Source organism: Bos indicus, chromosome 19 (assembly GCF_029378745.1).
Source record: "Bos indicus isolate NIAB-ARS_2022 breed Sahiwal x Tharparkar chromosome 19, NIAB-ARS_B.indTharparkar_mat_pri_1.0, whole genome shotgun sequence".
Taxonomy (NCBI): domain Eukaryota; kingdom Metazoa; phylum Chordata; class Mammalia; order Artiodactyla; family Bovidae; genus Bos; species Bos indicus.
Genome location: NC_091778.1, coordinates 41,208,509 through 41,219,074, shown reverse-complemented (window position 1 = coordinate 41,219,074; position 10,566 = coordinate 41,208,509). Strand labels below are relative to the sequence as shown.

Here is a 10,566-nt window from a genome sequence, read left to right as displayed (position 1 = left end):
ACCGCGTGGGCAGTGCCAGCCTGCCCCCTCCCCTGCCGCCTTCCCCACAGCACACTCAGTGCCAGGAGCACGGGCCCTCCGAGGATCCCCGCATTCCTGCCCTTCACCTCAAATCAGAGCCAGGGGGAGAACAGCAGACTGCCCCTCCTTGTGCTGCTCCAGCCCTCACTCTTCACCTGCCAGACCACCTCCGCCTGGGAGGCCCCCGGAGATGGAGTGAAATGGCCGAGGGGAATGGGCACCTGAACGCTAACCTACTTGCTCCCCACGGTTTGGCCCTTTGGTGGGAAATCAAGTCCCCTTCCCCAGCACACTTGCCCCCACCAGTCTTATTTGGGGCATGGCGATGTTGGTGGCAAGTGTCTGGCTAGGTGTCCTTCTGGCTGTCTGAATGGAATGGAGGTTTACAGATTTATATGTGGGTTTTTTTTTTTTTTTTTTTTTGGTGTAGCAGGGGGCGTAATGAGAGCAGCTTTATAAAACATTCTCCAGTCCTCTGAGCAAGAATCCCTAGACTGCTCAGGAATGACCTATCCCCTCCGGCTCTCTCCCCTCTACACCCCCAAGGCCCCACCCCCACCCCCAACCCAGGACCTACGCCTGCACAAAATGGCCGCCACCCCTCTGAGGCAGCCATTTTAGGTGCCCAGACAGTGGCCTCCCCTGGGATGGGGCTATGTCTCCATGGGAACCTCAGACCCTCAGCTCCAGGCTCCCTGGATGGGGGTGGGTAGCAGAAATGGGAATCTTCCAGGCCTGCCTGAGATGCCTACCCTTCCGCTTTCCCTCTCAGAGACCCAGAGGGGACCAGGCCCCTCACCAACTCCCTTCCCCCAATGCCAGGGGGAGGAACAGATGGCATCTCTGGGTGTCCTTCTTCTTCCATCTCCTTCCTTCCATTTCTGGCTCTTTCTGTCTCTCTATCACCGCATCTCTGCGTCTCTGGGTGCACGGAGAGGAGCACGGGCGTCCCTGTCTGTTCATGCTTGTTCCTGTGTATGTGGACACGTGTGTTTTATACCTCTTTCAAGCTCATGTCTAAGGCGGGCCCATCCCACACCTCCCTCTGTTCCAATTTTCCCCTGTTTTTTATTGTATCTTCTAAAAAAAAAGTTGAAATGTGTCGAGTGAGAAAAACTTGTTCCATTTTTCTGAAGGAAGAAAAGACAGGGGCAGCAAACAGACTGAGCGGCATGAAGTTTCCCATACCCCCAGGCACGTCCCCCAACCCCTCAGGCCTCATTCTCCTGGGGTGGGGGGCCCTGAAGGGGGCTGAGGCCATTCCTGAAAGGAGATGGGGAGGGATGGAAGCCCTCCAAAGGGCTCCACTGCAGTAGAAAGCAGAGCTGGTAGGGGCCTGTGAGGCTTAACCCAGGCCTCAGTGTCCAAAGGAGAGGGCAGGGGGTATCTTTCAACCCCAAGGAAACACTAATTCACGCACTCATCCATTCATTCACCCATTAATTCAACAAAAACTCAGTTCCCATGTAGACAAAGCATTCTGAATATGTATGTATCAGGGGGTATGTACAAGAAATTATTAGTGTAAAGCATATTACAGTTTACAAAGTGCTTTAAGGAAAAGGAGAGCTGGCATTTACTGAAGGTGCACTCTATTGCTAGCCCCATGCTCAACTCAATACACCCATTATCCTATTTCGTGCTAACAACAGCCCTATGAAGCGTAGCATAATTGTCCCCATTTTACAGATGGGGAAATCAAGACTGAGAGCTGTTATGTAACTTGTTCAAGGCATTCAGCATTCTTTAAGGATGGTAAGTAGGGTTGGCCAGGAATCAGAGCCCAAAGCATATGCATGGAATCAAAATACCATATGACTAGGGGACTCAAGAAGGGCCATGTGTCTGGATTGAAGACCCCCAGCCTCAGTGAAGAGACAGGAAAGCCTTTGAGGCTATGCCCAGAAGTGGACAGGGGCCTGGCCAGCACTGCCGAATCTATGCCCCACCTGAGGTCTATCCTTTGGCCCCCTCTGCCATGTCCAGAGTGCCCCCAGATCATGTGCCTTCCCAGGACCAGGATGTATGAACGGAGGAAGACTTAACATTGGCTTCTCATCCTTGGGGCCCCCTGAGGCAGACTATGGGACTATGGAAGGAGCACTGGGTTGGGAGTCAAGTCCCTGGGTTCTATATCAAGATCTGTGCTCCACTGCCTGGTCCTGGGCAAGCCAGTCCCCCATTATGGGCCTCAGTATAAGGACACTTGGATTCCCTGGTGGCTCAGACAGTAAAGAATCCGCCTGCAATGCAGGAGATCTGAGTTCAGTCCCTGGGTCAGGAAGATCGCCTGGAGGAGGGAATTGCAACCCACTCCAGTATTCTTGCCTGGGAAATCCCATGGACAGAGGAGCCCGGCAGGCTACAGTCCAGGAATCCAAAGAGTCGGACTCAACTGAGTGACTAACACTTTCACTTTCACAGAAGGATGCTTTGAGGTGCCTTCTGGTACCTGGTCAAGTGCCTCTGAGCCTCACACAGCGGCAGCCCCCTTCTCCCAAGGCCTCCTTAGCCACCTTGTACGCCTCTGTTTAGAACCTAATTCATTCTACCAGACACCAAATCAGTGTCTTCCCAGCTCAAGACCCCTTCTTGAAGTCCTAGAAGGAGAAAAGTGTTCCTGTGCAGACTGAGAAGAAGACCCCTGCTTGGCACGTGGTTGCCATCAAAGTGAGTGTGGTCAAGTATAATTGAAGTTGTCTTAGCATATGGAAGCTGGAGGATGGGGAGGGATAGGAAAAGTGGGTCTGAAACACACTAGGAAAGCCTGAATAAAGGTGTAGACAGGGTCTCTCAACACCTGATTGTGACTGCCTGCTTACACACATGACTCTATCTGAGTAGGGGTGTGTATCCATTTTTTGTACACAGAGTGAGGAACAGGTGTGTGTGTGTATGTGTGTATGTATGTGTGTAAAGCTTCCTCCCTCAATCCTTGCATCTGTGTCTGGCCCAGGGAGAGGGTTGAAGGGTGAGCTGTAAGATAAAACAGGAATTTCCTACTTTCCTCACCAAGGCACCTGTCTGACCTACCTCCCCCTGGTCACTGGGGGACTGCTGGAGTTGGCTTCTCTACTTTCAGGATTTTTTGAAGGGGGAGGGGAATGCTTGCATCTCCTCCAGGAACTTGAGGCGATTCTCAGCCCAGCCCCCTCCTCCCTCAAACAACCAAGTCAGAGGCCGGGAGAGAGACTGGTGGGACAGGCTACTTGTCTCGAAGGGGGAGGGTAGGTGGGGCTGGGAATTGGGGGGCGAGGAGGGAGAGGTTTCTGGGTTAGGAATCCAGACCCAACCCTCTCCCCCACCCCCAGACAGTGGGTACATAGTCTTATCCCAGGGGCTGCTTTCCATCCAGATGCCAACCTACATGTGCTCCCAAACACCCAAGAAAATCTTTCCCATCGGCTGACTCCACAGATACACACACATGTCCCCACAGACACACACACACGCCCATGCAGAGGCACAGACATCCAGGCAAGTCTTTCCTTTTCTCTGTCTTTCCCTTGGTTTGAATTTCGTTCAGCCACATATGTTGTGTGTGCATGAGGGTGGGTGGGGGAGGGGCAGACAGGGATGAGGGATGGCACAGTGCCAACATCTACCTATGGGGCTTAGGCCAGGGACGCCCCCCACGCCCACCCAGGGAAGAGGCCTCAGCTGTCCCTTTGTGGTCAAGGGGATCCTCCTGGGGGGGGGGTGTGGGGGCAAGCATAGAGGTCCCCTCTCCAGACCCTAGGTTCTGGTTCCTGACCCACCTTTGGGGGCCCGCAAGGAAAGAAATGGACAGAGCAGGGCCCTGGAGGGAGCATAGAATTGGGAACATCAAAAGCCCCCAATTTCCAACCTTGCCACCCCATTGTTCCCATGTGGGGGACTCTATATCCAAGGGGGGCAACTCCTCCTACCTCCCTCTCAATCCCTGCTTTCCCTGCGTTGGGCGGGGACGGGAGGGCGGCAGAGATATTTATTTATTTCCTTTATTTATTTAATTTTTTTTTTTTTTTGGAGTAGAGAGTGACAGATGGCGGCGGGTCCCGGGGGAGCCGGCTCTCCCCCAATGCAGACGCATGCCAATCACCGTCTCTCATGTGATAGCTGCTGCCCGTGACGTGCCAAGCCCATATGGCCTGGCATAGAGGCTGGTACCCCGCCTGGTAGAGATGCCACACTCGCTCCGCGGTTCGCATGGCGCTCTGAAGACGCCGGCGCCTGCCGCCTTGAGGAGCCGCTGCCCCCGCTCCCTGAAGATGGGGGAACAATGAAATAAGCGAGAAGATTCCTCTTCTCCCCCCTCTCTCTCTTGCCCCCCTCCCCCCCCTCCCCTCCCCTCTCCCCTTGACTCCTCTCCGAGGTAAGTTGTCCGAAAGGGAGCTAGATCTGACCCGCTGGTTGGGGGGGTGGGCAGCTTCTTCGGCCGACAGGACGGTCCCCAAATCCCCCCTTCCTGGGATGATGCCCCTTCATGGGGTGGGCATCGGAGGAGCCCCGGGTTTCCTCTCGCATAAGGGGCTGCAGCTCAGGGGGCTGCGGAGGGAGGCGTCTCTGCCCGCCTTGGGCTTGGGGAGGAGGGGGAAGCAGGGTCATGGGGGGCGTGAAGAGCCTGAGATGGGAACCCCCCATGGTTGTCCCGGAGGAACCTTCGACCTTTCCCTACCACCGGAAAAAGAGAGAGAGAGAGAAGCAAACAAACAAATTTGGATTTTTTTTTTTCCTATCAATCCCGAAATACAACGAGATCTGAAGAGACGTGTGGGAGGGAGGCAGTTTAAAGGGGGGAAGGGGGTCCCCGACCGCAGGGGAGAAGGACGGGGCTCGCTTCTCTCCGTCTCCTCCCCGCGCCCGGGTTTCTCAGTCCTCACCGCCCCGAGCCGGCTCCGGGAGCTGGGGACGCCGGGCTAGAGGAAACGATCCTCCCGCCTCTGGAATTGGGGCTGCGGGGGTGGGGGCCGAGCCGAGGGCGGCGCGCGGCCAAGTTGCAAATTGGATTAGGGAGCGTGGGGGTGAGAGCCACGGGAGGGTGAGGGAGCAGGGCGGAGGGGCCCGGGCCGCCGGAGCCGCCGAGCGGGGCAGCTGTCCCCACCGGCGGCCGCCCAGCCTTCCTCCAATGCCGGGAGAGAACAGGCTTTCCGGGCGATCGTGCCGCCTCCCCCGGTGAAGAGATCTGCTCCCTAAAGCCTCAGCTCCGTCCCCAACCACACCCGGAGATGACCCGGCGCGGGGAGCGGCCCCTCGTTCAGGCGAGGGGTGGAGCTGGGGCCCAGCTCTGGGGAAAGGGCCTGGGCCGAGATCCCGGGCGCGGGGCCGGGGAAGGGCTGGGCAGGCTCGGGGTGGGGCAGGCGGAGGAAGTGGGCATCCAGGGCCCCCCGGGCAGGAACCCGCACTGGACTCGGGGGTGGAGGCGGGTGGAGGGGGCGCGGCATGAACCCAGCGCGCCCCTAACTCTGTGTTCTCTGTCTCCCCTTCCCGCCCGCCGGGCGTCCTCAGGCACCATGCTGACCCGCCTGTTCAGCGAGCCCGGTCTCCTCTCGGACGTGCCCAAGTTCGCCAGCTGGGGCGACGGCGACGACGACGAGCCGAGGAGCGACAAGGGCGACGCACCACCTCCACCTCCGCCTCAGCCGGGGCCCGGGGCTCCGGGGCCCGCCCGGGCCGCCAAGCCCGTCCCTCTCCGTTCCGACGAGGTGCCGGAGGCCGCGCTGGCCGAGGTCAAGGAGGAAGGCGAGCTGGGGGGCGAGGAGGAGGAGGAAGAGGAGGAAGAGGAAGGGCTGGACGAGGCTGAGGGCGAGCGGCCCAAGAAGCGCGGGCCCAAGAAGCGCAAGATGACCAAGGCACGCCTGGAGCGCTCCAAGCTGCGGCGGCAGAAGGCGAACGCGCGGGAGCGCAACCGCATGCACGACCTGAACGCCGCGCTGGACAACCTGCGGAAGGTGGTGCCCTGCTACTCCAAGACCCAGAAGTTGTCCAAGATCGAGACGCTGCGCCTCGCCAAGAACTACATCTGGGCGCTCTCGGAGATCCTGCGCTCGGGCAAGCGGCCCGATCTGGTGTCCTACGTGCAGACGCTGTGCAAGGGCCTGTCGCAGCCCACCACCAACCTGGTGGCCGGCTGCCTGCAGCTCAACTCGCGCAACTTCCTCACCGAGCAGGGCGCCGACGGCACGGGCCGCTTCCACGGCTCGGGCGGTCCGTTCGCCATGCACCCCTACCCGTACCCGTGCTCGCGCCTGGCGGGCGCACAGTGCCAGGCGGCGGGCGGCCTGGGCAGCGGCGCGGCGCACGCCCTGCGGACCCACGGCTACTGCGCCGCCTATGAGACGCTGTACGCGGCGGCGGGCGGCGGCGGCGCGAGCCCGGACTACAACAGCTCCGAGTACGAGGGCCCGCTCAGCCCCCCGCTCTGCCTCAATGGCAACTTCTCGCTCAAGCAGGACTCGTCGCCCGACCACGAGAAGAGCTACCATTACTCTATGCACTACTCGGCGCTGCCCGGCTCGCGGCCCACGGGCCACGGGCTGGTCTTTGGTTCGTCGGCTGTGCGCGGGGGCGTCCACTCGGAGAATCTCTTATCATACGATATGCACCTTCACCACGACCGGGGCCCCATGTACGAGGAGCTCAATGCGTTTTTCCATAACTGAGACCTCGCGCCTGCCCCTTCCTTTTTTTTTTTTGCCTTTGCCCGCATCCCTGCCCCCAACCTCTCCACCCACCCAGCGCAGGGGCATCCCCACCTACCCCAGCGCGGGGTGCGGGGAGCGGGTAGTCGGTTCTGCCGCTCTCCTGGGCAGCGCGGTCCTCTTATCTGTGGGTGCCCGTCCTAGGGGCCTCGCTTCCCCCAGGGGACTCGGCTTCTCTCCCCAAGGGGTTCTCTCCTCCTCTTTCCCAGGGAGTACTTCTACAGGGACCCTCTTCGGGCACTCTCTGGAGACCCCTCCCCCATTCCCAATTCCTGCACTGTCTCCTCTGCCCCTTTCCCCCTACAGGCCCAAAGGCTTTGGTAAGGGGGGCAGCTGAGTTGTGGTATACTGTTTTCCTCCTATTATTATTATTATTGAAACAGTCACCGAGCTGCTGAGGAGCCGGGCGCCCCCTCTTTCTTGAAAAGGGCGTAAGTCTGGGCTCCAAGCCTGGACCTGGAAGCCCTCATCCCCAACCCCTAGTCTCAGCGTTTTGTGGTTTTAATTTTGGCGGGAGGGAACGTGGATTGAGAGGAAAGAGAGAGGCCAAGATAATTTGTAACTAGAGTTCATTCCCCCCTTTTTCCTTTTTTAAACATACATACAAAAAAAAAAAAAAAAAATCTGAGGCGACGGAGCCCGAACGCAGAGTCCGGATTAGAAAAAAACGCAGTAAGAACTTTTAGAAGCAATAAAAGGCAAAAAATACTACTACCAATAATAAAAAGACACAAATATCTATGCAAGGAGGTTCTGACTGAGCCTAGCGGCCCGGCCCGGCCCCGGGATGCCCCTCCGGGCCCGCGGGCCGCGCCGCCCAAGCGCGGATCTGTGCACTTTGGTGAAGTGGGGGCCGGCGCTGCCCCCTCCCCTCCCCAGGTTCTTACAATCAGAGACTCCGAGATTTGGGGCCCCAGTGCCACTGCCCTCCCCCGCCCCGTCCCCGTTGTGCGTCATGCTGTTTTTTAAAAATCTGTTTCCAAATTTGTATGGAATGGCAAATTGTTGGGGGGTCGGTTTGGGGAGGGAGGGTTTGCATGAAAGACACACACGCACACCACACCGCACGCACACGCAGGCCCAGAGCTGGCGTCGGGGGGCAGAGGGAGGAGAGCTCGCCGCCCCCCAGCCCCGCTCAGGCAACTCCATCCCTTCCCGGGACAAGGGTGGAGACCCAGACCTGAAGGCAGCCCCGCCTCTGCCTGACCGTGCCTCTTTGGGCCTCCGGCGCCCGGCGATTTCCGGTGGCTGGAGAGGGAGTTTTTGTCCTAGGCATCCTCTTGGCTCTGGCTGACAAGTGGGCAGGGAGAGGGCTGAGGACTCCTTCTGGAGGTTTCCCAAAATAAAAGGGGCAAAAGGAGAACCTCTCCCCACCGGAGGCAGGAGATCAGATATCCAAACACACGATACAAAAATGCAAACCCACAGGCGAAACACCCACACACTCACACGGAATTTTACCTTCCTCCTGTAGAGAAGATGAAACTCCCGTCGGACACCCGAAGTGCATTGCGTGTTTCTGTTCAGTTTAATGACGATTAATAAATATTTATGTAAATGAGATGCAAAGCCGGACCGGTTTTTCACGGTGGCCTCGTTTCATTCCGGGCATTGAGCTGGGATTCAGCGTGATGAAAAAAACAGAGTCAATGACTGTGTGGTGGCCAGGTAAAGGAACCCTGGAAATTCCTGGGTAGGATTCCCACACTACAAACCCCCTCACACCCACCCACTGGGCACCGAAACAGCTGCACTTGCTGCCCCTCACAGACCTTACACAGACTCACACACGCCCCCAGCACAAAGCATTGCGCTAATCTCATTACACTCCTTCGGTTCCCCAACATGCACACGCACCTCTTTTGAAAACAAAATATCTTTTCATCACTGAAAATAACTAAGATGAGAGCAGTCAGTCATTTTACAATCCTTTGCCCACTATTGCAAAAACAAACAAACAAACAAAACGAGTGTGTAGAAATCAAGAGACAACCATTTGAGCCAGATAGGGATGCTTTTAAATAGAAAAAGTATCAGGTTATGAGGATGAAATATTAATGGAAGAAGTCTTTCCAGTCTTAAATTTAAAACTTCAGTGGACTCAAGGGAATCAGCCATTTTCAGCCTCAAGAATATTGAAATTTGTAGAGGTGTTGATGAAGTTAATGGAACACCCCCAGAGTTCTGTGAGGGGGCCTGAGTCTAGGAGCCCACCAGGTAGATAGAGTGGAGCTTGACATAGCCACTAGCTTCCCCTCACCAGACAGCGAGAAGCCTTCTGATCCACAGGGGGACAACCCCCTTCTTGCCTGGTGCTGCTCCGGGTAGAAGGAAGCCCTCAGGCAGACGGCCCAAGCCATTTCCTCCTCTCAGGCAAGGTAAACTCAGGGTTCTCTTTCTCTGAGCCTCAGGAGCAGACGCTGCTCTGAACTGACTTCCTCCGCAAAGAACAGCATCCCCCACTCCAATCCAGACACCAGTGCTCACTGGACTATTTGGAGAGGGGTCTAAGTCCCAAAGCCTGAACACACTTAGGAGTGCCACAACGGGACTGTTTCTGACTCTGCTTGTTTAAATTATTTTTTCAAAAACACTTCTGCTCGTTTTAGAGCTGAAATGGAGGTTGTAGTGTTGAGTTTGGGGCTTGAATTCAGGCACACTGAGGCTTTTAAAGGTTGGCCCCAAGACCCCCCAAATAAAAGCACCCTGACAAAGGAGGAAAGGGAAGGCGCTTGAAGGACTCAGTAGGCGCGAAAGGGTCCATCGGATTATACTCTCTGACCTTGAGCTCCGCGGCTCCCCTAAAAGACCAACCCAGTAGAGACCTTGTCTTCCTTCCTCCACCCGGAGAAGGCTGGAGGCGGAGCTGGGACCCGGCCGGGAGCTGTCCACTCCCGGGTGCTGACTCCGGTCCAGCCTCTCTCTGTCCTGCCCCAGAGTGAGGCCGAGCTTCCCTGGCCCCAGGGAGCGCCGCACAGCGTGAGGCCCCTTCCCAATGCCCAGTCTGCTGGAATTCTGGAAAGAATTCTCCCGCAGTTTTTGGAGAATTTCACTGGAATCCTTTCAAAATTCCACCTCCTTCTCTGGAATTCTCATAGGATTGCTTCTCTAGCGTGAGATTTAGAACTGGGCCTTTCTTTCTGAGGATTCACCCCTGTCAGTGGTCTAAGGGTGGGTGTCTTATAGACCTCAAAATCACCCCTACTTTGGGAGAGAAAGAAATCGGTTCACCTTCAACCTCCTTCATTTCTTACATGGAGTATGGACCAAAGTGATCATCTCAGACCCGAATCTGAAGGAGTCAGATCTGTTCATGGCATGGGGCTTGGCCTGGCAGGAAATGGGAGAGAAAAGGAACTCAGTACACATCCCGAGGCCTGAGTCTTATCCTGCTCTAAGAACCAGGTTAATTGGGTTTCTCTCCCAAAGCTGGTTTTCCAGAGCCTGCTCTGAAGTCCCAGTTCAGGCAGGATTCAAGTGGCTTGGGACAAGAGGCAAAAGATCCCTCTACTTGGCTCCCCTGGGCAGACCACAGACTCCAGAGTGCTTCACTCTTCTGGCTCCTCCAAGCAGCTTGATTCTGTTTTTGAAGCCGGATTCCAGCCCACTTCCAAGGATGCTGATGACTCTAGGGCCACTGTGTCTGTGGTCACTTTTGGGGAGGGGTCAATTTTGGGGAGGAGATCCCTAGTGCCTCCGCTTCCTGCGAATCCAGCGTCCACACGAGCTGCCCCTTTCCCAATTACTGACCCTTCCCCCACACTCTGCTCTCTAGCTGCGATTTGTCCTCCCATCGCCCCCCTCCCCAACACTCAACTTCCCTGGTGAGATGGCGAGGTGAGCAGGAGAAGAAGATGCACGCCGA

At 56.8% G+C, this 10,566-nt stretch overlaps 1 protein-coding gene across 1 annotated transcript; it reads left to right on the top strand.

The window, feature by feature from the left end:
- Positions 1–3,818: 3,818 nt before the first annotated feature.
- NEUROD2 (neuronal differentiation 2) lies at positions 3,819–8,262 on the top strand. Its single transcript, XM_019980779.2, has 2 exons — positions 3,819–4,375; positions 5,509–8,262. Exon 2 carries the CDS (start codon positions 5,514–5,516, stop codon positions 6,660–6,662), a length of 1,149 nt encoding a protein of 382 aa, XP_019836338.2. The 5' UTR covers positions 3,819–4,375; positions 5,509–5,513; the 3' UTR covers positions 6,663–8,262.
- Positions 8,263–10,566: the final 2,304 nt, after the last annotated feature.

Excerpts from the sequence above, each read along its gene's own strand:
- NEUROD2 (XM_019980779.2), top strand. The coding sequence starts at position 5,514 with ATGCTGACCCGCCTGTTCAGCGAGCCCGGTCTCCTCTCGGACGTGCCC.